The sequence below is a fragment of the Manacus vitellinus genome, unplaced genomic scaffold, assembly GCF_001715985.3.
Source record: "Manacus vitellinus isolate BGI_N305 unplaced genomic scaffold, ASM171598v3 scaffold_100_pilon, whole genome shotgun sequence".
Lineage (NCBI taxonomy): Eukaryota > Metazoa > Chordata > Aves > Passeriformes > Pipridae > Manacus > Manacus vitellinus.
This window is the reverse complement of record NW_021938794.1, coordinates 259,094-286,516: the sequence shown is the minus strand read 5'-3', so window position 1 is coordinate 286,516 and position 27,423 is coordinate 259,094. Positions and strand designations below refer to the sequence as shown.

The window sequence follows — 27,423 nt, the reverse complement described above, 5'->3', positions numbered from 1 at the left end:
CCCTCTGGTTGGTGTTGGTGGCACCAGACTGGGAGCCCTCCATCCAGTGCTGGGTGCTCAGGGGAGCAGGGATGTGGACAGAGGTGTAACCGTGGTGGGCAGGGGCTGGGCAGGACAGGAGGCTGAGGGTGTCCAACAGCAGCCACAGATGGGATGGAGCCAAACTCTTCCCACTGGCACCAGATGACATGAAAAGGGGAAACAACTGAAGTGCAGCCTGGAAGTTTAGGTTGGGCATTAGGAAGAATTCCCTTTCCAGGTGCCCAGCAACATGGGGGGTGTCATCCATGGGAATTTGGGGGTATCAGCTGGACACAGCCCCTGCTGTTCTGGAATGCTGCTCCAGAGGAGTCTGGATTACAGACTGGAAGGATCCCTTCCCACCAGCACTGCTGTGACTTGGTGTCACAGGCTCTGATTTCGGGGCAGAAGGGGAACCATCCGTCCCCTTGGTGTCACAGCTGTCACCTCTGGCAGTCAGAGGCTGCATGAGAAGGACAGGACACAGCCTGGGACTGAGGAGGAGGGTGATGGGAGGACACAGCTCCTGGGACAGTGGTGAAGGCTGCAGAGCCTGTCCCTCCACAGATACAGACACAAGGTGATGGACAACTCCAAAATAAACCCAGCCCCCTCGAGCTCTGGGTCAGCTCCTGCCTGTGCCCTGGCTTTGCTGCCAAGGCAAAGGAGCAAACTGCACCTCAACAGAGGCACTGCAAGGAGAAAACAGCCTCAGCTTCACACACTCAAGGAGCTGTTGCTGCTGCTGTTGCACACAGCAAATTCCCACACTGGACTATTTGCAGAGACTTGTTTGCGTGTCTGATGGGCTGGAGGTGGCCACTGTTCCCTGTGGGAAGGATCCTTCTGCAGACAGGACCATGGAAAATCCACATCCAGCTCTGAAATGCATCAGGTACTTCAATTAACCTGAGTGTGGCCAGATTCCAGTGATGCCTGGATGGGGAGGTCTGTAGGCCCTGGGAGGGGTGGGTGCCTTGCAGGGGTTGCTCCCAAAAGAGCTCAAGTTCTTTGATGTGGGAGATTTTAGGGAAATGCAAATATTTCCAGTGCAAACAGCTGCAGGTTGAGACCAGAAGAGGCTTTGTCAGGTGAAGGTTCATCTGGATGGTGAGATGGGTGCAAGGGCCAGGATGTGCTGGGTGCATCAGGGCTTCAGAAAACATTGATTTCTTCAGCTTTCCTCCTAACCTGGGAGTTCCTGACAGGGGCTGATGGGATCTCCTGCCCTCCCTGTCACCGGGGGCGAGTCCACTTCTCCCCTTTCATCTCCAGGTGCTGTAACTCAGAATTCCCAAGTGACTGGTGGAGAGCAGCAGGCACAGATGGGACACAGTCACTCTGGTCCATGTAGAGCTGCTGCAGAGGAGAGGGATCACACTCCAGAGAAGCTGCTCTGACTCCACAGAGAATTAGGGAAGGACTTCCCAGCTCAAGTCAGGTGAAGCTGCCCTTGAGTTCTGGACAGTGCAGTGCATGTGGTGTTCTGCTGGGTGAAGGATGACCAAGGACAGATCTCCAGAAGGTTCACAGGCAGATTTTTTCCACACAAACTGAATTAAATTTTGCTGGTTTATTCATTTTTTTTTCTCTGTAGGCATGGCATGAGCTGCTCTCCTATGCATGGACTTGCCCCCCATCACCCACATCCCTGCACCCACACTGCCACTGCTCTGCCACTTCCACAGTCCAGGTTGCAGCTGGGCTGCAGTAAAATGAAATAAAACAAACCAAAATAGAATAAAATAGTGTGTCTCACCTGCCTTCCCTGCACAAGACCCAGGTGTTCCCCTGCCACTGACTGGGTTTGGTTTTGCTGAGTTGGTGTTCTGGTGATTTAGCAAGTCAAAGTGATTTTGGCTTTGATCAAAAGAGATCATGGAACCACAGGATGGTTTGGCTTGGAAGGCACCCTAAAGACCATCTCGTTCCAACCCCTGCCATGGAAGGGATGCCACCCACCAGAGCAGGTTGCTCAGGGCCCCATCCAGCCTGGCCTTGAACCCCTCCATGTGAAGGGGTGGGGAGAGCTTGGCAGGGAGGGCCAGAGGGGAGATGGAGCAGCAGGTCTGAGCCTTCTGAGAGGGGCCTCTTGTGGGACTGACTTTGCTGAACCAGGTCCCTTCTGGGTGGAAATCAGATGAGTTTGGCTGAAGAAATGTAACTCCCCACAGGACACTGCAGTGCCCACCCCTTGGGTTCTGTAGTTGTGTTTGGGATGTGGGAAGCTCAGGGATACACATGGAAAGAGAAAGAGATAATGGAGGATGCCAAAGGATAAGTTCTTCAGGAATGCTATACTGGTGGTCACCACCTGGCTGTGACTGCCCTGCTGCCCACTGTGCTCCCCCCTGGCAGGAGGAGCTGCCATGGGAAGGGACCAGCTCTAGGGTGAGTTCCCAGCCAGAAGAAAAGGCTCCGAGGCCTCGTGAGTCCCTGGCATGGAGCAGAGCCCCGGGACACGCTGGCAGAGCTGGGCCTGGCTCAGCAGAGAGCCCTTTGGGGGACGTCTGAAGGTGGGAGTGACTCGGGGCTGCAGTGCCACTGTGCTGGGGGGCACGAATGGCACCTCCCTGACAGCAGATGGGACACGGCCCAGCCCTGCAGTGACTGAGCCAGGGCTGCCTGCAGTGGCACCTCAGGAGGATGCAGCCACCTCTCTGACACTCAGCAGAGTCAAATGAGCCATCCCAGGAAGGAGGGCACTGCCATGTTCCTGGAAGTGGATTACTCAGCTCTGAGAGCTGCCCACAGCTTCCTCCTGCACATGTTAGGGATGGTTCTGCACTTCTGTTTCCTTCATGGAGTTCTGGCCAAGCCTGTGCTGTCTCACCCAGTCAAGAGCACACGATGCTGCACAAACTGGAGTGGTTTAAACCTCCTCCTTCTTATAAATGGGATGTTAAACATGGAAAGGGGACAAAGGAGCAATAGCAGTGAGCTGAGGCAGTGGCTTATGTTGACAGTTTGATTAGTCTATTGGAAAGACTTCTGAGAGATTATTTAGTTACAGTGAGAAGAAGGGGAAGATTAAGACTTTGTGTCCAGCAGAAGAGGGTGAGACAATGGCTGGTGAGTGGGAATTCAGACCAGGGAAATGCAAAGGCACAACTCTCAATGTCCAGCACTTGTTGCATAGTCTCTGACACTGAATGTCACCAAATCCAGCCTGTGCTGTTCTGAACAGAACTGTTTGGGCCACTACAAATGAATTACTCACCCTGGGGTGAAAGGCTGAGAGTCAGTGATTGCAGTGCACGGCCCTGCCTGCTGGGGAAGGAGGATTTATTTCCCTGTGCTCTGGGTCCATGAGGAGCTCCATCAATAGTGGTTGCACTGGCAGGGGCAGCAGAGGAGGAGGATGTGCCTAGGCAGTGCTGCAGGAGTTGGATCCAGCTCTTCTGTAAGGGGGGACTTCTGGGAAACCAACATTCCCTACTTCCCCCCTGTACAAAGCTAAATTCCCTATCTGCACTCAGTAAGGTGCCCTGAAGCTTTCAGGGGTTTCACATGGCAGGACACAGGAGTTCTGTACATAAAGAATTTAAACCAACTCAGTAATTTGAAATAACCTTCTGGTACCTGCAGAGCACCCAGGAATTGCAGGGTCCCTAATGCAGGGAATGGAGAAGGACACCCTCCCAGTGCCATGGCAGGTGGTGTATTCAGCATTCCCTAAATTCACAGAGCACTGAGGAATGTTCCTCTGTCCCCTGCAGATGTTTTTTCCTGCATCCTCTGCCGGATCTGCTCTATTCCTTTCTCATCCAAACAAGCCTTGTAAAGAAATTAGCTTTAAACATTTTCCAAGTTCTCTGCCTGCAGCTCCTGTTGCACAAACATCCACAGTCCACAAACACCACTGTAAACCCGGGATCTGCTCCCACCACCCCAGGTGACTGTCCTGACCCCTGGTTCCCTCCCATGCCCTGCAGTGTCTGTCCCCTTGGCACCTCTGTCACAGTCTCCGCTGGGTTTTGAGTCCTGATGGCTCAAAAGCTGAAACAAATTCTGCTCCAGGGCCCAGAGCTGTCCTGTTGCACCCTCAGGACTCTGGGTGTGGTGCCCCTGGGCCAACCTGGATCATTTCAGTGACCTGTCACAGGCTTCCACCCACCTCCCACCAACCCAGGTTGCTCCAAGCCCCCTCCAGCCTGGCCTTGGACACTTCCAGGGTTTCAGAGGCAGCCACAGCTTCTCTGGGCAACCTGTACCAGGGCCTCACCACCCTCAGAGGGAGGAATTTCTCCCCAATATCCATCTAATCCTGCCCTCTGGCAGTGGGAAGCCATTCCCCCTTGTCCTGTCCCTCCATCCCCTGCGTGTTCCCAGCCTGGTGCTGGCCCTGCACACCCTTCTTGCCCACCCTGCTTTTCCCAGCTGGACAAAGCCCTTTGTAGGGGAGATCGAGGTCTTGGATCAGGATTTTGATTGTCCCCTCTCAGCTCTCATGGGCCATGTGGAGCTCAGAGCCAGGAGGACGTGGCTGTGAGCTGCCTGGGCTCTTGTAAAGGCTGTCCAGGCCTCTGGAACAGCAGCTCATCACTGGTGCTGGTGCAGATCTGAGGCAGATCCTGTCAGAGGAGCAGATTCTCATCTCTCACAAGCAGATGGGCCCAGAACTGAGGAAGGACTGGGGCAAAATTACATCCTGGGCAGGAAGTCCTGCCACCTGTGCCAAATTCCTGTTGCATTTTTTTGAGTGAGGAGAATCTTAAGTAAAAGAAAATTACTTCTTGATCCTCAGGAGTGTTCCTCCTTGTACAAATGAAACCCTTTCTCTCATCACACAGAATTACTCAGTGGCCAACACCACTCCAGCTCTTCAGAAGTGTGTTGCTTCTTGAAGGGACCTGGCACCAAAAGTATGAAAGATGGTCTAGTTGTGGCTGGAAATCTAAGCTGGCTCTCACAGTCCTGATAGTTAAAGGAATAATGAAATTCAGAGCCTTGTGTCAAGCACAGAAGGAAGAGACAGAAGGAAGATCAAGATATTGGCTGGTTGTTAAATGACTTGTGCACAGGAATTTCAATCAGGGCAATTAGAAGATAATCCCCTCCCTTCCAGCAGCTCATTTTAGAGGCATAATTAGAACCATGGAATCCCAGGCTGGTTTGGGATTTAAGGGACTTTAAATATCATCCAATTCCACCTCCTGCCATGGACAGGGACACCTTCCATTGTCCCAGGTTACTCCAAGCCCTGTCCAACCTGGCCTTGGACACTTCCATGAACCTCATGAATCTCAAGAAAAGCAAATGCAAGGTCCTGCTTCAGTGGTGGGACAGCCCCACACAGCAGGACAGGCTGGGACTGACTCACTTGGCAGGGAAGGGGGGCAACAACTGGAACAGGAGTCCCTTGTATCCATGCAGGAAAAAAGGTCATCTGCATCCTAGGGCTGCACTGGCAAGACTGGAATGTTCAGCACTTGTACAATCCCATGTCCAGTTTGGGGCTCCCTAGGCCAGGCAAGGCATGGCCATACAGGTGGGAGTCCAGTGGAACCCACCACGATGGTCGGGGGCTGTTCTGAGCAGTCCCTCCAGGTCAGAGACCAGCAGATGACCCTTTCAGCATCAATTACTGTTCTCTGACACGATGGTTCAACAGGGCTACCAGAGCCTGGCTTGGCCCCCCCCGTGAGTGTGGCTGTGGAGTTCCCAGGGATGGAGGTTTCACTCCAAACTCAGCTCTCTGGGTGTGCCAGTGCCTCCCCCAGCCCACAGAGAACAGGCACCTGTGGGAGTCACTTTAACATCTGTCCCAGAAGGCCCTTACTGGCTCTCCATCCCCACCAGAGGGGGGTGAGGCTGAAAGCACCAACCAGGAAGGTGCATTATCTTCTGGAAAGATAAGAAACAAAACCCAATAAGCTGCTGGAAAAGCCACAGTGGTGTTTGTCCCCCAAGTTGGCACAGGAACATGGACCTTCCCCACAGCAGTGCCCCGTGAGAGCCACCAGCCTGCCTGGTATTTACAGAGAGGCTGGGATGTCACAGCCTGAGCTCAGGTGGGCTCTGACCACAACAGGAATAACCATGTCACTGAACAGACTCCCCCAGGATGAGCTGGATCCCACTGCTGGTGGTACCACCCTCAGACCCCCCAGGACCTCCCCCTGCACCCACAGAGGCTTGGGCAGGTGAACTGTGCAGGGAAGTGAAGTGGCATTTCCCCTTCTGGGCAACAAGGGGCTTTTCTGCTTGGTTGAGAGCAGATCCAGGGGATGAGGTAGGAATGGAGTTAGAGGAGCCCAACAGGTGAGCATTTAGCCCTGCCTTGCACTCCTGGGTGTTGTGGGGGCAGGTAAGAGCACTAAAGGTCATTTAAATGCTCTCTTCAGTGTCCTGTGGGGCTGGAAATGCCTGTGCAGTGGGTGGAGGAGTAAAGGTGTTTTGGAGTTGGAGCATCTGATGTACGAGAGGCTGGGAGAGCTGGAACTGTGGAGAGAGAGAGGGAAAGAAATCCATGGAGAGATCTGGTCAATGTGTACAGATAAAGAGAAATCCATGGAAAGATCTGGTCAGTGTGTGCAAATAAAGAGAAATCCATGGAGAGATCTGGTCAGTGTGTGCAAATAACTGGTGGGAGGGAGTGGAGAAGCTGCAGCCAGACTCCTCTGACTGCTGTCCAGAGACAGGACAAGGGGCAATGAGAGCAAACTGGAACACATGGAATTCTCTCTGAACACATGAGAATTGCTCACTGTGAGGTGACAGAGCACTGACACAGGTTCTCTAGAGATCTTGTGGGGCCTTTGTCCTTGGAGACACAACCAGGGCACAGTCCTGGGCAACCTGCTGTGTTTGACCCTGCTTTGAGCTGGTGGGTTGAGCTCAGGGATCTCCAGAGGCCGCTTCCAACCTCAGCTATTCCTTGATTCTGTGACTAAATATTGAGTTCTTTGGTAACAAGTGATGGATTTCACGCTGAAGGACCGAAAGCTTTGCTGGGGAGGGGGGACAGATCTGAGTGATGCACTGCTGGGATCCCCCACTCTGTGAGGGAGGATGGAGAGACACCTGGCAGGGTGGCAGGGGGAGGAGTGCAGGGTGGCACCAGGACGTGCTGGGTGGTTTCAGTGCCATTGTCACACAGTCAGTGCCATTGTCCTGGAGCCACTCCAGCCCATTTGCCTGCCTCCCAGTTACACTGTCTCTGTCCAGAGCCAGAGGGCAGTTCCTCTTACTCCCCTCTCCAGGTCTCATTTCTCCCCTTCCTGAGTCCTTCCTACTCAGCACTGAGATGGGAATTGCCAAGTCCCAAATCTCAAACTTCCCAACCTCCTGTCTTTCTAACACCTGGCCCAGAAAGCCTCTCATTTCCAAGCTGGGTTTTTTCACCCAACATCATCTGTCAACAACCCCACCCTAAAAGCCATTATCTTTCTGAGGGGAGAAGGTCTCACCCCAAAAGTGTCACATTCACACTCCCTTTGCTCTGTCACAACTTTCTTCCTCCATAAACCTCCTACCCCTGGACTTTCCTCCTTCCCTTTGTTCTGTTGCTCACTGCAACCCCCTTGTCCCATACTGTAATCTCAACTATCCCTCCTCATGTCCCCCCCACTTCTGCTTTTCTGTTTCCAACAGCCCTCACAGAGCTCAAGGAGTGTTTGGACAATGGTCTCAGGGACATGGGGGGATCGTTGGGGTGTCCTGACTCGGTGATCCTTGAGGGTCCTTCCAACTCAGGGTATTCTGTGATTCCCCGAGTGGAGCAGGGCGGGAGGGGAGTGCAGAGAGGGGCTGTTGCTGTAGCACTGATGGCCTTGGGACCTGCTGGTGACAAGAGCCAAGGAACTGGGCCAGGACCCAAATGCTCCTCAGCCCAGACTGGGTGTGAGGCACAGGTGTGAGACCCTGGGGCCTCAAGTGACCTCGTGGAGAAGTCAGAAGTCAGCCCAGACAGCAAAGGGAGCTCAGTCACATCCTCCTCCCTCGCAGCTTGTGGGGCAGAAAGTGGGGTCAGAGCTGAGCCCTTCACCTGCTCCAAGACTGGTTCCCTCTGAGGAGTCCCTTTGCCTGAGGAGTCCCACAACAAAGGGCCTCCTAACAGAGCCAGCAGATCCCTCTGGATGGGTGTAATTTCCCTTGTCTGAGCACGGGGAGGGTGTTGCATCCCTCACATTATCTCCCTGCCCACTGGCGTGTGGATTAGTGTTGCTGCAGCAACAGCACTTTTGTAAGATGAGCCCGTTCTGGGGGAGCTGCTCCGGTTTGGGTGACTCAGGGCTCTGTCATGGGCTTGAAAGTGATTTGGCATCTGCTTCCAGCGCTTTGTCTTGGCATCACACGCGGGTCGGCTCCGAGTGCTCTGCCAGCAAAGGCTGGGGGGACTGGGGGGGTGGGGGAGATGGAGCTGCTTCTCCTCCTGAGCCATGAAGTTGCTCATGCAGGGGTGTGTGCCCAGGACTGGGCTCCCCCCATTGTTCCTGCAGCAGATAGAAATGTTATGTTCAGCAATGCCTGGTCAAACCAATGTCACCCTCAGTTTGGAAAACACAATCAAGGGATTTGCTGCGGGAGAGGATCTATTCTGCAGGGACTGGGAGAATATTATTCGACCGGGAATTTACATAAATGCATATGATTTGCATATGCAAATTCAGGCTCCCAGGCTGTGACCTCAATAAACACAGCAGGATTTTCAGCACTGGAAAACCTTCCCTCCAACACTGGGATTAGTTTGGAGAATCTCCCTCCAGGTCTGGGGGTCCTGCAGGGCTGTACCCCTGTGTGTGCACCCTGTGTGACCAAGGCCACCTCATCTCCCAGTGCTGCTGCCCCTCCCCATCCCTCCAGCCTGAGAGCCATTCCCACTGCTCAGATTCACCTTTCCTGTCTCCTTCCCCAAACCTGGCACCAATGGAGAGAAATGTTTCCTACCAGGGAGGAGGTGACAGGACACTCCATCCAGACTGGGGCATCACAGAAATCGAGGGGAGGTAGAGACCCCTCTCCCTGAGGCTGGTGGGGATGCTGGTCACACCCATGGGTGAGCCAAACCCTCTCCAATGGCTCCACAGGATGTCCCTTTGGAGAGGCTGGGTGGTGACTGACCCAAATAAGTGCCAACTCTCTAGAAATCACCCACTATCAATCACAGCCTTTGCACTGAAAAGCACTTCCCAGTGCTCAGGCACTATGGAAATATCCCACTGAACACCATGGATGGGAATCACCACATCCACCCAGCTGTCCCACAGCTTGGGGTGTGGTCTAAGGGGGATGCCTGGGCTGCATCTTTGGAGAGTCCTTCACTGTGCTCTGAGACCAGGACTGAAGAGCCAGGGGTGCCTCTGCTCCTGTAAACAGCCTGAGGTTACCACAAGAAGGGTGAGCCTGGCCAGGAGTGGACAACAGGGACTGTGGTCACTTGGGCTGCCCATCCTGGGGCTGAGATTAAGGCACCCAGTTCTCTCTCAGCAGGTTGAGCTGGATCTTAAAGTCTTTTATGGTTCATACAGCCAAATTGGATCTTCTGGAAACCAGATCTAGAACCTGGTGATTTCTTGTGGTGAAAAGTTAGGCCTCTTTAGGCTGTGGCTGTTCTCTTTCCATGGAGAGCAAAGCAGCACTTGGAGTGGATGGTTCTGGGCTCTAGAAAGGTGTGAGAGACAAACTGCCATGACTGTTGCAGAAAATATCTACCCATGGGACACTCTGGGTCTGCTCAAAGGTCTGTGTAGATGGTGCTCTGCCTCCTTCCCAGGTAACTCAGCTCTGGTTGGAAGCACCACGGGAAACAAGGCAAGAGGAAAAGGTGGCTTTGCCCTGTCCATGCAGGTTCCAGCAGGGAGGGGATGTGGGATGTCCTGAGTTGAAGGCTGGCTCTGGACTGTCATGTTTAAGGACAGTGAGTGAAAATCACTCAGTGATTTTCTCACCCCGTGGTGTTTGTAGCCCCCACAGTTCCTTCTGGGAATGTGTCCCTCAATCTAATTACACATTTCCCTCAGATAATTTCAGTCCCAGGGGTCAATAATTCCCCTGAGCAGCATCAACAAGCCTTGGAATGAATTAAACAGGAGACAGCTTGTGTGTGGGTCTTTGGGCCAGTCCAGACAGGACAAGATGTGAGAAATGTGCTTTACACCCTCTGAAGGAAAGAGGGACATGTATGGAGGGGTTTGAGACACTTCAGGATGGTGGGGACTGGAGCACAGCTCCTCTTGGCACCTCAGTGAGGGGCTGGGCTGGATGTTCAGATGATGGATCCCACCCCTGACATGCATGCAGGGAGTGTCACTCCTCAAGGGCTGGAATGGGAAACTCTGCTGACCCCAGAATCCTGGAAGTGATCGTGGGCTGGGGAGAAGAGAGATATTTTGGAGCCTGTGCAGGGAAGGTGGCTCACTCTGAACAGGTATGGTAAATACCTGTATGGTAAATAACCAACTACCAAAAGCTGGGGAACAAGGAGGATGTGGGGATGTTTGGAGTTCCAGCATTGCCTTCCCAGGTAACCATGATGTGTGACAGGGCCCTGCTTTCCTGGGGGAGGCTGAACACCTGCCTGTGATGGGAATGTTGAAAGAACTCCTCACTTTGCCTTCCTTGTGTGTGCAGCTTTGCTTTACCAACTAAACTGTCCTTATTTCAAACTGGGAGTTTTACACTTTTACCCTCTGATTCTCTCCCCCATCCCAGCACCAGGGAACAGGTTTGGTGCTTGGCTGCCTCCCTGGCTTAACCCACACCAGGTTCTTGCATCCTGAGCAACAAATTTCTTTTCCTCCCCACACTCTTGTCATCATCCCTGCTCTGCAAGGTCTGTCCTGCATTCATGTGGAATTGCCTTTCTCCAAGTGGCAAATCCCAGTGTTGTCTCTTCACTTAAGGTTTTCAGCCCTTCCAGTCCCTTGCTCCTGGTGGGCTGTTGCTGTGCTTTCCTCATTTTATAGAACCATTTTTTGGGAAATGCAATGATCAGATTGCAAACAGACCTTGGGATGCAGCAATAAAAAGTAAATAATGACTGAAATAGTGACATGCTGATGTTTTCTGCTCAGAGAAAAAAATCCAGCACAGCTCCCAGCAGACCTTTTCTTCATCTGAAAGAAAGGCCCCAGAAATCTGAGCAAGTGAGAGAGCAACATTCTACTGTTTGTTACTGAGCACTGAAGTCCCAACTGCAAAGAATTGTCCATAATAATGGCTGTTCCCAACGTAGAAAATCCAACCTCTATCAATGCTGGGCAGATTTGGGATCCTTTCCTAATTTGCACTCCTTCATGGGCATTTCCAATCAGCCTGCCTGTTTATTGTCCCCCTGGACAAACGTCACCCAGTCCTGTCCTCTGTGGCCCTGCTTTGTGCTGGACCATCCTGAGAATGGTCCATTTGCAAACCCCATCACAGGATCACAGGATCTTCATGGAACCACAGGATGGTTTGGGTTGGAAGGGACCTCAAAATTCATCCCATTCCAAACCCTGCCATGGGCAGGGACACCTTCCACTAGACCAGGTTTTCTCTGTTCTCCCTGTTTCCCACTGTTCTCCCATTACAGCCTTTTCTCAGTGTGTTGGACACTGTGTCCTTGCAAAACTCTACTGTAGAGTCCTCACCAATGTCAAAATTACTTTTTCCATAATTTTTAACAGAAGATCTGATCTGGAGTCATGGGAAATATCCTTTACTCCCAGAGTTTTTGGTCAGGAATAGAGAAGTATCAATCTGAAAAATGAAACCTTTTCTTACAAGTTTATTATTGCCAAGAAATTCCTTCTTTTTAATACTTTTTTTCTGGCCAGTAGCAGCTCTCTTGATCACAGCTGAGCTCAAAACATCTCAGGGAACTTGGTGGAGGGATGGGGACCCTCTATCAGGTGATACCATGTGTAAGGGCAGGCAAAACATATTCCTGGAGCCTGATATGACTCAGGAAACAAAGACTAAAAGCACAACCCCAAAGCAAATGTTCTTTGAAGATGCTTTCCCTACAGAGCAGTTTTCCAATGTAAGTCATTCCAGTGCTCAGGGGAGGTTGTTTTACACCCAGTTGCTCATTTCTCGTGGGTTACCAGCGAGCCTTGAATTCACAACATTCAAAACCACATCAGAAAGCTGATTTTCCAGTTTGCCTGTGGTTTCCACCCCACGGCAAAGCCAACACATCCCTTGAGCCAAGGTCTCGAGGCTCAGGGTGGAACTCCAGGGCCTTCTCCTCCAAACCCCAGTCCATGGAGGAGCCTCCCCAGCTGTCACCCAGCCACGTTTCCCAGCCCAGCTGGGACAAAGGGCTGCTGGGCTGAGGGGATCTGTGAGAAGCACAACTAAACCTCAGGCTGGGTTGGACACCAAGACTCACAACTGAACCATCAAGACCTGGACACTGCACTGAACATTTTGTTGTGATTCAAAGCACAGTCCCTTGAGCCAGGTCTCCTGGCTGGACCCAACTGAAGCAGTTCCTGCAGGAAGGTGGAGCAGGAGTTAGGGAAGGAAGGTGGGGCAGCATTAGGAGCACTGGGATGGTGGGAGGCACCACCACAACAAGGCACATCTGCCTCAGCCTGGGCACATCTGCACTGCAGGGAGTGACATTGTCCCTGAACATCTGGGAAGACTCTCCTGAGTCCTCTGGGCATGAAAGGCTGGTTTTCAAGAACTTCAAGGACTAGACCATGGAACGTGAAGGTGATGGTGCTGCCACCAGTGTGTCCCCCTGGTGTCTGGCTGCTCCTAATTCCTTCTAGAGCCTTTGGGCAGCTCACTTCTCTGCTCAGAGCCTGGAGAAGGGTTGTCACCAAGGTATGAGATCTCTGTTCACAACAAGACTGTGAAGACCACAGACACTGGACATGGGGAGGGGCTCCTTTAGGGGTGTTGGTAGAACTTAAGCCTCCAAAACTTCAGTTGTGAGCATTGCACCACTGTTTGAGGCACAGGCTCCCTTTGTGTAGGGGCTTAAATCAGCTCCCAGACCTTTTCAGTGCTCTCACTTAACCAAACAGAAGCAGCAGAACATGCCCCACCAGAGCCACAAATAAGATCTTTGTTTCTGCAGATCTCATTTTTAGGAGATTTACAGGGAAAAAAAAAAGAGCAAACTGAAATGACAAGTGAAAATGTCCAGACAGACCTGGCTTGGTGTTCTGCATTAACCACTTGTCAAACAGACATCAGGGAGATGTCATTAAAAACTTACTGAAGGTGAGTTGGTTGTCCCCAAACCTAATGAGGCCAGAGCACATCTCATGCAATAATCAGTCAGAATTTAAAAAAGACAAGTGGAATCTTTTGAAACAACAAAAACAAAAAAACCCTCAAACCCATAAGTATTGAAAGCATCAGCAGTTGTGGGAAGTACATATCAGGGAATGAAGTGAAAAGCAGATCAGTGATTAGGGATTTGCAGAGCTGAGATCTGGGATGTCTGTGCTGTTGGCTGAAATTTGGGATGGAGCTGAAATGGGAACTCCTACAGGAAAATCAATAGTTTTGTGATGTTTGTGGATGACCTGGACCCAGCTCTGTTGTACAGGAGTCCTCTCATGGACTGCAGGCATTTCAGCTCTGCCACCTTCATCCAGGGAATCAAACTGGCACTGGGCTCATTTTACATCTCTGCAGGTAAAACTTGATCTGCAAATGTGCCACTGGGAGTAAGGAAAGCAGCCAAGTCCTGGTATGTCCTGTGGGAGGGGAGGAGGAGGGAGCGAGGAGCTCAGTGACACTTGTTAGGACTCCACCAGAGCTGTGAAAAACTCCTGTGACATCTTTGAAGGATCACTGCAAATTTCCACATTATGAGCCTTCACAATTTCTAGAAAGTAACTACAGGAAAATTGGATGACTGTGGGACATAGAAATAGGATCAGAATAAAAAAAAAATCACTATTTTATCACCTAACACTGGCCCCTCCTGCCTTAAACTTGGAGGGTCTACTTGTTGAAAAGGTGGAGGAAGGTCCCCTGTGCCTGAGCCAACGTGATGCCAGAGGAGAGGAGGGAAAGTGTTTCTCATTCAAAGGTGAGAGTACTGGGAAAGGTGCCAGTTAGACTTGATTAGATTTGTAAGATTAATTAAATACAGACAGGTTCAGCAAATTGTGAGAAAGACAAATTAGCAAATTAGCAAATCAGGAAACCTGATTTTTTCAGCAAAGGAATGAGAGACTTGGGCTCCGTTATCTGAGCAAATTTGCTTTTCAAAGTGTTTCTTCCCCGTGTCAGAGGTGGCCAAGCAGCTGCACTGACAGTCCTGGGGACCAACAGCTTTGTTGTTACGGGGGAATATTCCAATTTCCAGGCCTGGGCAGTGGGAACCCTCCCAGCCAAGGCTCCTGGTTCCTTTCCTGGGGGGCTGTGGGTGTTCTCCTGGCTCACCTGCCCCAGCACTGCCTGTGTGCCTGCTGGGGGTGTGATCTTGGGACAGGAATCCTCTGGCTGTCAGGGGACACGTGTCAGACAGGGCAGATGATGTGGATTTGTAAATCACCACTGTCTGACCCTGTGCTTTACAAACACCTCCTGGTTTGGGGTTAGTTTGGAATTTTTAAGGAGTCTTGGCTATGCTCCCAGTCAAATGACGAGAAAGAGAGGGCTCCTGGGGTGGGAGAGCTGAGGAAGTCTCAGGATAAATGTAGTTCTGAGCTTTCTTTCCAGGTACTGGCACAGGAAAAGCTACAAATCCCAGTGCCCAGGTAGTGCTAAAAGGGCACCAAGTGTTAGTCACAGCACAGTGTTTGTCAGCCTGTGCCCCGTCCAGACACGGCCTTTACCCTGAAAACTTCAACCAAACAACCTCATGTAACACATCCTGATATCAAAACCTTTCATTACATCCAGCACCACTGCAATATTACCTACAAACCTTGGAACCACTTCCATTTGTAGATGCAAAATGAACCTCAGATCAGGTCAGCAAAAATGAGATTATATCTGAGACTAAAATTCAGCTTAAGGTGATTTAGGGAACATGAGCTGTGACTGTCTGTATATGGGATTTGTAAATTTTACAGCCAAGTGTCTGACAAGCCCTTCCCATTTCAGGCCCTCTAGGAAAATCTCTGATAGATCCACTGAGTGGAGTTGGGAACTGAAGAACAAGGCTGTGGAGCAGGAGCAGATGAACACCAAATTTGTCTCATCAAAACAACAGCCAGTGAAAAACAGGTGTCTGGTCTGGAGTCATTGGCTGCTCCATCTCCCAGGGGAGGAGAAGGACCAGGAGATTTGATCCCTTCCAAGATCTGACCTGAGGGACTTTCTGGAGCTCTGCTTTACAGAGAGGCTGCAGCAGAAAATCCTTGGGGATTTTCACACAGCAGGATCCTCCCCTCCTGGGACAGACATTCCACCCCAGTTCCTTTGCTGTGGGTCAGTATTTTGAGATGCAGCTCATAACTGCTTAGAGCTGTGCCAGGTTGAACCCAATTTCCACCATAAGCTCCGTTTAGAGCCATTGCCTTTAGGAAACTGGGGACAGGACTGTGCTTGGACAAAGAAGGAACACCAGATCACTGGATTTTTATGTCCAGGTTCCACTCTGTCTCCTGAGACATGATCATCATCACATGGACACAAATAAAATCCACGAATCCATCTTCTAAAAACTTTATAATGTTGTAAAAATGATAGTAGTTACCAGAAGGATTTCTTGAAAGAGGAAAGGCCTTGACTTCCATCAAGGACTGTGGGTATGTCCATGTTGGTGAACAGCTGGACTCTGAATCCAGAGTTCTTTCTATTGGAGTGCTCAAAAGTGTTCCACATTTGATGTGCTGTCACATTTTAAATGCTGGTCAGTGGGAAGAGGGCAACCAGCAGCTGCCAAGGCTCCTACTAGACATGCCAAGGATGTTTCACTCAGGCCTGGCAAAAGTCTGAGAATGGGCTCAAGTGGAGCCAGATTGGCACAGACACAACTTGGGCTCAACACAAGGCACGACAGTCAGAGGGACAATGGCACAGAGTGTCAGCAGTGAGCCAGAGCTCAGAACACCCCCTGACCCAGCTGAGGGGGGTTCTGTGTGTGCCAGGGGGGCCCTGCACTGCTCACACTGAGGGTCTGGGGCAGAGGCACCAACAGCTCCAGTACCTGGGCAGCACATGAGGGGGGTTTGAGGAGGCCTGGGAGAGCTGCTGGTGAGCCTTGGGCACTGAGATTGGCAGCACGTGTCACATGGAGATATTTTTCAGCTAGTACATGACAGAGATAACTTAAAATGCTGTGCATCACATCTGCAGGTCCTCAATATGCAGCACAGTTCTTTAGTCTTTATTATTTCATGTTTAGTGTTTGGTTTTTAGCTCTTTAAAACAGGCTGCCCAGACATTTTCCTGCCTTTCCACGCAAAATCCAGCCAGGCAGTGTTTGACCTGGCAGTGGAAGGGCCTGATGAGCATCACTGAGACCCTTTCACCCACGTCAGGTGGCAGAAAACCCTCTCCCTCCTGCTTCCCAGCCCTGGGGAGGGTGTTCATCTGTCCCCCAGGACAGCAGTGTCCTCAGAGTGTCAGCAAAGGATGAAAGTGTAACTTAAAAGTCAGAAGTGATTTAGTGATTTAAGAGTCATGTCCCCTGGTGCTCAGGCTGCCCAGGTCTGTTCCCTGCCTGCAGGAAGGGCTGGAGGCACCTGCCCCTGGCTCCCACACCCAGCAGAGCAGTGACTGAGCTGCAGGAGCAGGAGAGACACTGGACCAAGACAGGGGCATGAGAAGGACGAGCCATGAGCTGCCCTGGCCTGGCTGGGGTGGCAGTCACTGCTCAGAGCAGGACACCCCCCAGCATCAGCCCCGGGTGGCCAAGGCTTCATGCAGCTAAATGCTGTAAATGCCCCAGGACAGCTCCTCCTGGCTCAGAGCCTCACCACCCTGCAGCAGGGAGGATCCCCTCAGGAACGGGCCTTTAACATCCCAAACATGCCCTTTGTTGGACTGTTTGGCACTGGAGAGAAAAGGTCAGCTCTGTCCTGCCTGTAAGAGCCCTGCAAGAAGCCCCAGGCTGCTGCTGAACACCCTCAGCCTCCTCCTGGCCACACTGCATGAGCCCAGGTCCCACCAGCTTTCCTGGTGAGCCACATGGCCCAGATCCTTGGAAGCACCCACTGCCATTCTCTACATGAGCTGGCAGGGGGACACATCCCAGCACAGCACTGCCAGTGCCCCAGATGCCAACTCCCTTCCAGCTGCTGCCCATGCTCCTGCTCCCAGTGCAGCCCAGAGTTCCCTCTGTCTGAGACGAGCCCAGCTGTGAGTTCCTGCTGGTCACCACCATCCCACTCCCTGCCTGGCTGGGCTGGTTTGGAATTCCTGCCTGACCACACCAAGGTGAGTACTGGGGAAGAGAGGCAGTAGGTGGGACAGCTGGCATGGGAATGCTCTGCTGTGTGGCCCCCAACAGCCCCAGCCAGCTGTGAGGGTATCAGGGGGCCAGAAGTACCACCCCAACTCCCAGTGCTCTTCCATGGGCCCCTTCAGCAGGCACTTCACTTTGTCAAATGCTCCTTGAGATGAAGTCAAATGAGAAACAACCAGTTTGCAATTAAACTGCGTCTTAAAGCTCTTTGTGACCACTTAAATTTGCTTCCAAATTTAGTTATGAGATTGGTACCAGAGATTTCTGGCTGAAAGGCAGAAACACTTGCAAGTCTTTGTGTGAGTCAGAGCCCCTCTCCCTGTGCTCATGTGGCTCCAGACTTGTCCTGACCCCACAGGACAGAGTTGGCCCTGGAGCTGGGACACTCCAGGAGACAGGAGTGGTTAGATTTGGAGGGAATAATTCTCTGACCTTCAAGGGAATGTGAAATTTCTGATTGCTCTGGAGCTCCAGTGGCATTTTGAAGCTGTTGCTGAACTCAGGACTCCCCTGTGCTGCCCTGTGCCGTGGCAGGGGTGGAATGGGATCATCTTCAACTCCCTTCCAACCCAGATCATTCAGGGATTCTATGCAGGGGAGAGAGAAAACCAACAAGAGATGCCACCTGGCCCTGGGAAGGCCTGGGATGTGCTGGGGTTCCCGAGGCTGTGCACCCTTGGAATCTCTCCCCTGGCAGTGGGCAGGGCTGGTGAATCTGCTGCTCAGGACAGGGGGTGAATCTGAACTCCAGCTTGAGAACCTCTGCTTTCATGGCACGGCCTAACCCTCCTATGCAGGTGGTGACATGCATTCCCACTGACCAGGCCTGGCTGTGGAAAGTGCTGAAGGAAACCTTTAAACCCCAAAACCCTTTCAAAGCAAGGGGACAGCTGAAGGACACCAGGTACAACCAACTCAGACTGCAGCTACTGATGGTTCTCACATATGGGTTTTTCCTTATGAGGAAGCTGCTCTGGGACTAGTGGGAACATGTTTTTTAAGTTTCTCTCTGCCTCTTTCTCAGGGCCCAAGGCCACTGGGATCCTCAGGCAGCTGCCAGAGCCTCCAGTTCCCCCCCAAAACATTCCTGAGGGACAGAAATAAAATGCAACAACTTAGGAAGGACAAAGCCATTCTTGCAGTTGCTGAGTCACCTGCTGAGAGACAAGGGAGTGCTGGACAGGGAGATGCACCCTGCCACAGCTATGGGCAGTGACCCAGGAATGCCAAGTCCTGAGGAATGATGACAGGAGTGGGGCTCAATCTTCTGCTCCCTGTTTACAGCAGTGACTCCAAACCTTTCTCCTCTCTCCAGGCTGGGGACACAGCAGGGGTTTTCAAGACTTTTTAGGGAATGATGTCCATGGAAGAGGAGAGCATTTGGTGTTCCTTCTCAATGCATGGGTGGAGCTGTCTCTCTGACTGTCCTCCTCAGCCCCTGAATGTGCATCAACACCCTGGGAGCAATTTCGGGTTGTTTCCTGGGCCACAATGTCTCTGTTGGCCTGCACTGACACAGCTCTGCCCATGGGCTGCATTTCCAGCTAAAATCCCCCAGCAAAGCTCTGGGCCCACCCATCAGCCTGTCCATACCCTGCATTGACCTGTCTTTCACACCTTCATACCCCCAGCCCCAGTGACTCAGACATGTCCTGCCTTCCCTTGTGTCATCAGGGGCTTTGGGATTAAACAAATGACTGCAGGTGTGATTGGTGTCACCACATCCCTCCTGTTGGTCCCATGACTGCTGCCTGTGGGTATGGGGTGCCAGCCATGGCCCTGGTACCCCCTTTGCCTCCACTGCTGAGGGTCAGGATGGGCAGCAGTCCTGGTCTCCATGGCCTCTCCACACCTCCCCATCTCTTCCTTCTCCGCCTCTCTTTCAGCAGCAGTAACCCAGACAGCCCAAGAGTTGGATATGCATCTGAGGGAGCTTTGTTGGCCTCAGCCCCTCCTGTCAGCACTCCCACAAGCAGCGTTTCACTGACCTTTTCCCATCTGTACCCCATTTGTTCCTTTGCTCTGCTCTAATAGGATGGGAGCATGTGAAGAAGGGTTGGACCTGTGTCAAAATACCTCCCCTGCTCACTGAAGGTTATATCCAGTCTGTGCCACCCCTGGACCTCACTCAGTGCTGGTTGGAGGGGGACAGGGAGATGTCAGGGGATTACCAACAGCCAGGCTGTCTGAAACCCCCCTCTTGTCTCTGCAGCCTCACTGTCCTGCTGCCACCAGTGAGCTTGGACACTGAGCTCTGGATTTGCACCACAAACCCCTTCCCTTTGCGTGTCATCTCTCCACACTGTGCCCTGTGCCCAGAGCTGGGGGGGTGACCCCTCTGCTCTGCTCAAAGAGCTTCACCACAGAGGCCAAGGTAGAACCCACCTCTGATGTGATGGTGAGGAGCTGCAGGGCTGCAGTTGGGTTTTCCTCCCTCCAGACAATGTGACCAGATGGCCACATGCTTCCCCAGCCCCTCAATAAAATTACAACTCCACAAACCCTCAGTAGGTTCATCCCTTTGCCTTTCCCCCTCCACCACACTGTCACTGAGGCCATCCTTGCTGGCCATTGTCTGGAGCAGCTGGATTGTTCCAGCCACCCCCAAACCCATTTCCAAAGTGCTGAGACCCTGGTCTTACTGCCCCTCTTTTCCTGGGGCACATCCAGACACTTCTTCATCCCCACAGGAATAAACATTTTTCCTGCTTATGTCCCACAGCAAAAATTATCTGTTTTGATTTTGCTGTGAAAATATTCCCCATGCAGCAGGAAAACCCCCAGCAAGGTTGTCCCAGCAGGACTGGGCGCTGTCTGTCAGCATCCCTGGGGTCCTGCCAGGTGAACAGTCCTCCTGGAGGGGTCATATTTAGCTGGGCTGGGTTTAGCTGAGGGTGAGGAAGCCCAGGGGATGCCCAGTTCTGCCTGGCCTGGTGGGGTGCAGAAGCCCAGCACAGGGGACTGGGCTGATGCTGTGCCCCATCTGTGCTTCCCTCCCCCTACTCTGGGGCATGTTGAACCCTGCAGTTGAGGTTCATCCCCCAAAGTCTGCTCTGTGCTGCCTAAAGATCAGAGGTTCAGGAAGACAACTGGAAAAGGATATTTTTTAAGAGTGTATATCACAGCATGTAGAGGCCACTGCATAGCCCTGCCCAGAGCAGGCACCGAAAGCCTTCAGTGGGACTGAAGGAGACATTTCATCCCTGTGAAAACTGTGGGAAGCTTTGTCTCTGCAGCCAGGGAGCCCTGGCCCAGATATTTCTGCCTCCTGTTCCCTCAGCCTCCACGAAACCTCTAAAACCCCCCAGCATTTGCAACCTCAGCCCTACATGGGGCACCTCACCACATCCCTCCGGCTCAGCAGAGACTCTCTGGACCTTTGATGTTGCCCGAATCTCTAAAAAATACGCCAAGCCCGGATCTGTTGCCTGAAATCCCGAGGAGAGCACGTTCACCGCCCTGCCTTCCGCGGCTGCCGCCGTGCCCCTGGTGCCTGTGTCTGACATCTCTGTATTGTTCATGTGGGGTGAACTCCTGGGGGTTTGGAGGAGGTGAGGGCTTGGGGCAGACACCTGTCTGCAGCCTTTTCCCCTGAAAACAGGGACAGACATTGGCTCACAGGGACATTTTTGCTTCACAGGTTAAACCCAAAGCTTTTCTTCAAGAAGGTTTCGCTTGGAGAATCAAAACCCTCCTTGATTCGGGCTTTAAATCCCAATTTGTATCAAAGCCTGGGGCAGGTGAGGAGCTGGTGACACCCTGGGAGAGCTGATGGCACAGCAAGGTCTCAGTGCCCTGTGCAGCTCCTGCCCTCAGATCCAGCCCTGCTGTCCTGACCTGTTCCACCTCTGCGGTGCCGACACGCGGGTCCCCGGAGGAAGGAGACAAGGGATGTGAGGGATGTGAGGAATCAAAGTGCTGCTCTCTGTGATCCAGGAGCCTCCCTTGCCACAGGCTGAGGTCCTGAAGTTCGGCAGCCACGCTCAGGGCAAGGAAATCATTTAATTCTTCAGGAAAACCTGCTGTGATTTAGCCATTTCATGAACCTGCGGAGCCTTTAAACGCTTCCTGAGCAGGGACTTCTCATTGTGTTCTCAGTCTTTCTCCACTGGAACGGCACATTTTCATTCCCAAGCCCGCAGTAATAAATGGATTATTATAAAAAAATGCTCCTTTTTCCCTTCTGATTCCTAAATATCCCCAGCCATGGCAGCCCATTCCCAAGTTCATTCCCACCGACTTCTTGCCATCTCCCTGTTGGCACTGAAGGGATCGAATTCTGTCATAAAAAGAGAGACTTTTCTGGAAAGGCGAAAATAACCCAAGAATCTCAGTAGCACCAAATTCCACCATCTCCCTCTTTGCCCTATGGATCCTCAGGCTCACAGCCCCTACCTACAGACAGAAACTCCGTGAGAGATATTCCAAGGAGAAATCCAACATAAAGGGAAAAATGAACCGAAATATTCTGTTATGCAACTCGCTGTCTGCTGGGTTTAGACGATCTGAAACGTTTGATTCGATATTTTTTGTTCTAAAGTGCTTCCAATTGCATTTTGTTCATGTATTTATTTCTATGGTGTTCTATTTATTTTTAAAATAAGTAACTCAGGTCACTTATCAGCCCCATTCTAAGATATAACCAATTCTTTTAAAAATTATTATTGTCGTTGGTGCAAGGAAATTAGTGCCATTTCCATAATTAAAATGAACAAAATCCATCTTTGAGGAATTTTACTAAGGAATATTTTCTCAGGTGCCATTTGTGTTCTGGGCTTATTTGCTAGACTAAATTCACATGACAGAATACAACAAAAGAAGAGAAAGAAGTCCAAAAAATGCAGCAGCCAAAAAGAAAATAGAATTAATTTTTTTTTTAAAGGCTCAATCGCAGTTTAATAGAAAGGAGGAAAATCCCTGTGACAGAGTCATGAGAGAGATGAAATTCCCATTGCTCAGGGAAATAAAACCTCATCCTTCCCCATCTCAACCAAAAGCCTTTCGCTCCAGTGCCGAAAATGGAGAAATTAAGAGTGGTGGGGAAGGCTCCATTTGTGCAAAGGGAAACCCTTTCAAAATAACCCCCAAACTTTTCATTCATTTCATTAATTGCAGGTGAAATTATGCTCAGAATCAACCGGCTCAGCAGGGCAAGGGGTGAAAGGGAACCTGCGTCCACACAGCCCCCATGGCTAATAATTAATTAATTCATTAATCAATCATAGCAAGAGGGAAGGGCGGCGGGGGGAGGAAGAAATCTTACCACCAAATTGGGTACCCGGCTAAGACCTTTGTGCCATTGAAGAGAAAAGACAGAATTAGTCCAAGCAGGTGGTAATCCATCAGTCCAGGCTGGTGCAGGGGGAAAATCTCGGCGAAGTTTTCAGCAAAACATGAAGTGCCAGAATGAAGGATCCCCCTCCTTGCAGGAAAAAAAAAAAAAAGGATCAAAAGAAGAGTTAAGCCAAGTCCAAGTCCCTGGTGGTGCGGGGTGACTTTCTGGCTTGTCAGAAACACACCTCTCCAAGCCTTTCCCCCGTAGATCATCCAAAAGCGTCTATTAAAAAGTGCAGGGCTCGGGGATGTCAGCAGGCGGCCAATCAGGGCCCAAGGTGAGGGATGAGTCTCAGCCCAGGGCTGTCAATCACCTCCTCCCCCTCCACCCCACAACTTTGTTCCGAGCCCTGGCTGCCACACAAACCCTCTGTGCACCAGGCTTTACTGGGGCACTCACATTTGGGGGGTTATTTTGTATTTTAATTTTTTTCAATTTTTTTTTCCCCCCAATTTTGCTCAGAGCCCGGGATGCTCAGCCCCTGCTCACCAGGACTCTGCAAGGTAAGGGTGAGGGGTGGCCGTGGTGAAGGGTTGAGGGGTGGCTGTGACCGACCTCCATTGAGCTGGGGGTGAGACACACGACTTGTTCTCCAGATGGAGAGAGGGGAGCACCAACCCCTGCTAACGGAGGCACCCGGGACACAACAACCCTCTGGCTGCCTTGGTGTGGGCACAACTGGTTCTAAAGTTGAAATGAAACCCGCAGTGCCCAGGTTTTCAGTGGGTGGGTGGGATGGGTGGAGGGGGGAAGCGCTGTCAGACTGGGTTTCTACTGGGAAAAAATGCCATGTCATGGTGAGAGGGGAGCAGGGAGGTGGGAGTGTGTCCCATGAATGGATTTCTTGGGAAGGGCATCTCTGGATGCAGAAGGATGAAAATATTATCAAACCCCCACACATGGAAGTATTAAAAAAATCATAATCAGTTTTATGGTTTGCAAATGGAGCCAACAAAGCTTTTCCTTAAAAATCCTTGCTATTGGATAGAGAGCCTGCTTTTACAGGGGCTGTTGTGTCAGAGCAGGGGATGACTCGACAGAATGGGACAAAGAAAGGGGAGAAACCAAAACAGTTGCCTTTGCTCCTAAAACACGCTCAGCACCCACAGCTCTGTTGCTGCCCTGGGGCTGATGGTGTCACCACCTGGACTTCAGGTGCTTTAGGAGCAGACAATAAATCAACTTATTTCAGAGCCATGGCTGTAACAGAGGTTCAAGGTGCTCTCAGACAGCTCAGTCATCTCATGGGTTTGAAAGCTGTCGACCTTCTCCTTATATTGAGGCTCCGGGCACAACAGATTTCTGGGTGTTTAATAACACAGAGACACAGGTTGCCCAGAGGAGCTGTGGCTGCCCCTGGATCCTGGGAAGTGTCCAAGGCCAGGTTGGACGGGGCTTGGAGCGACCTGGGCTGGTGGAAGGTGTCCCTGCCCATGGCAGGGGGTGGCACTGGATGGGCTTCAAGGTCCCTTCCAACCCAAACGATTCCATGATCCTATGATGCACCTGCCTCTTGCTTCTGTCTTCCTTGATTCCCAGTTTTTATTGACTTTTGTGTGTTTGGACACTTAGTTAATGCAGAGCTGCTCTCACAAGTGATAATTGTTTTCTTGGCCATCACACACCCAAGAGCAGCTGATCACACCTTCCCTCTTCCCCAGTTCCTGGACTGGGAGAACAAGGTTCTCCAGGTTTCATGCAGTGGGTTTTCCAGTTGTTTATGACCCATCAAAGATGTTAAATATGGCTTGTTCTCTTATGGGATTTCAAATCCCAAAGGATGTGTTGGGTGTCTGTCCTGGCAAATCTTTTACTGACACCCAGATGTTTTATTGAACAAAATCATCTGGGTCTAAGGAAGCAACGATTGTCAAATGAGCATTTGAAGACAAGGATTTAATCTGTTTCACTAAATTAAACACTGCCTGGAAATATTCCCAGATCTTGAACTCTGTTGCCTGTGTTTTTAACCATGGAGATGGACCCTGGAATGGGCCTGACCTGGCCAAGCTGCACAGCCCTGCAGAAATTTTAGTCACAGTTTGAGGTTGGTGCAGAGCAAGAACTATTCCAAATAGACCCTCAAGGTGTGACCCACCTCTTCTGGAGGTTAAGGAAGTTTAGCAGGATGGATGAAGGTGGTTCTGTGCCCTTGTCTGTCTCATTCCAGTCCCAGGAAATGGTCATTTTTCACTCACTGGTTAAAGGATGCCATGGAGTGTGTGAAATGCCACAAAACCACCTCTAAGCCTGTCCAGAAAAGCAGAACTGAAAGTGCTGCCCAGGTTTGTACCTCTACTGGTGGGTGTTTTGAAGCTTCACAAACAATAAGGATTAATAGTACCGAGTGACAGAATTTCTGACATTGAAGTGTCAAACTCTCAGAGAGGCAGCAAAGAGAGACTGAAGTGAGTTGTCTCAGGTGACACTGCAGGTGACTGAGAGCCCACGGAAGGGGACAAAAAACCTCAGACACTGCAGGAATCCATATGGGGAAAGCTTTTGAAATCTGAATTGAATGGTTGGTTGGAGACCATCATCAAGGTCTTGGTGGACCTGGCAGTAGTGGATTAATGGTTGGACTCGATGATCTTAAAGGTCTTTTCCAACCTTAATAATTCTTTGATTCTCTGGTGGCTGAGACATTCCTGTCCATCACACTCTGGGGAATACAAAGTGCTCTTTATCCATCTCTCCATGGCAGAATTTGTAAGCCAAGCCCAAACCAAGCTCCATAATGGCTCCTCTGCAGGAAATCAAGTGGGAAAACAACCTGAGACCAAACCCAGAGACTTTACGTGTTGTTGTGAGATGGGCAGAGGTCTCAGTGCTGCCCTGGGAAGGGCTGGGTTCCAACAGCAGCAGAGATGTGAAAGCTCCCACCCTGTACCTGCCCAGCATCACTGACATGGCCACACACAGGTCCTGAAAGATGAGGTGTGTTGGTAGAGGTTTGGTCCCAAACAGCTGAAGTGGCAGGAAAGGTCTCTGATGAAGTTTCTCGAGTTGCCAGAACTCCTCTGAACGTCTCCCTCCCGTTGTCTCTTGGTCTGCTCTGAACGTCTGTTTGTCCCACCATCACCAGCAACTCATGTTCTCCCACCTTTGGTGAAGACACTGTGTTTCAAGCATGTCTGCAGTTGCTTTGGCTTGGAAATGCTGTGAGTAGAAGGTCCTTACTGTCCCAGTGGCTCTTGGCTCCAAGTTTCTCCCACTGAAATGAGCAGAAAAATGAGTGGAAAAACAATGTCAGGGTTCAGTTGTGTCTTTGGTTGCACCAGCCCTGATCCCCAAAGCCTTGGAATGGCAGGCCTGGCTCCCCAGGGAGCAGGGCCTGTCTCACAGGGATGAAGACAACATTGTTTGTGAAAGGAACAGACTCACTTTGAGTCTTCTCTGCTGCAAAATGAAAATCTGATGCGGACATGCTAAAATTATCCTGGGGGTATTTCATGCCAGCCTGAACAAATATTTATAAGTTCCACAGCAAACATTAATTTTAAATGTAATTTCTAAGAGCAAATGACAGTTACCCCAAAGAGTACAATTTCAAAATTTCACTCATAGACCCCTCCTTGTGCTGCTGACTGACAGGTTTATTAACTGAGGGTCTCTTCAATCACATCACTCTGTCTAGTTTGGCAGTATTGACTCTTATAGACCAGCTTCAGTATGCCCAGAAATGAAAGAAATTGAGGAAGTCAGAGGTTTGGCTGCTTGAGAAAAGTCCTGTTGCCTTTACAATGTCAGTATAAAGGTCCCTCTGTATTGTGGGACATTGTGGTCCTGCAAACGTGGTCGCTGGAGGTGCCGAGGAACCCAAAGGGATCCTTTGGTTTATTCCAACAACACTCCAGCAAAGGAGCATTGTAACCACACTGGAAATGTGCCTCTTCTTCCCCCTGGGCTCTAACTTTGCAACTTCTACTTCTTTTAGCTTTTCTTCCTTTCTCTGTCGGAATCTCCCATCAGGAAGAAACCAAGTGCCTGGGGAGGGTGATGGGACCATGGAGCCTCCTGGATTTGTTCTCAGCATGGATTGCAATGCACTGAGCCACTGATGAGTGTGGGACACCAGGAGCTCAGACCTCTCCTGGGGGAGTCACCCCATGGTCAGTGTGATGTGGGGAGGACAACTCAAACCTCACTGCCAAGGGCAAGAGATGGATGGTCTGGGATGACCTGATGGTGCAGGGTGGTTTAGTTGGGTGCTAGAGGTTGAACTTTACACCTGGGCACTTCTGAGCATGGCCAGAAACAGGAACTGAGAAGGTGGATCTCTTGGACAATGGTCTTTTCAGGGGTTTCAAGTACTAGAATCAGCTGGGTTTGTTGAAGTGGAGGTAAAACAGGGCATTAGTGCTTTGATGGCTGTAGCCATCAATTCTAAAGTAAATAATTATATAAAAGTATGTAAAGAGCTGAAGAAATCCTTCCTCAAAGCATAAATGAGATGTTTGAACTCCTTCCATCTTAAACTACCAAAATCTCGTGTGTTTCTGAGGGCTCTGTTTGCTGTTAACATCAACATTTCCCTCTAAACTTACCTGTTCCTCAGCTTTCTTGGCCAAATCTCTCTCCCAGGTCCTTTGTGTCCCCCCTGGATCTCACAGGCAGTTCTCCTCTGCTGTTCCTGGTTCTTCACACCTTAGCTGATGTTCCCTGGGCTCACCCAGGTGGTCATTACCTGGAAAGAGCCATCCTGTGTTAACACCTGAGCAGAGCAGCTTAAAGGAGGGCCTGGTGGATATTC

The 27,423-nt window shown here is 51.0% G+C and overlaps 1 protein-coding gene across 1 annotated transcript in view; it reads right to left on the bottom strand.

The window, feature by feature from the left end:
• Positions 1 to 22,879, bottom strand: part of WNT3 (Wnt family member 3) — a 43,614-nt gene extending 20,735 nt beyond the window's left edge. Inside the window, exons 1-2 of the mRNA XM_008929331.2 lie at positions 22,855 to 22,879; positions 22,599 to 22,757 (exon numbers count right to left, since the gene is read on the bottom strand). Coding sequence (XP_008927579.2) covers positions 22,599 to 22,678 — 80 coding nt within the window. The 5' untranslated portion in view covers positions 22,679 to 22,757; positions 22,855 to 22,879. The remainder of the gene's footprint in view (positions 1 to 22,598; positions 22,758 to 22,854) is intronic.
• Between the last annotated feature and the right edge of the window lie 4,544 nt (positions 22,880 to 27,423).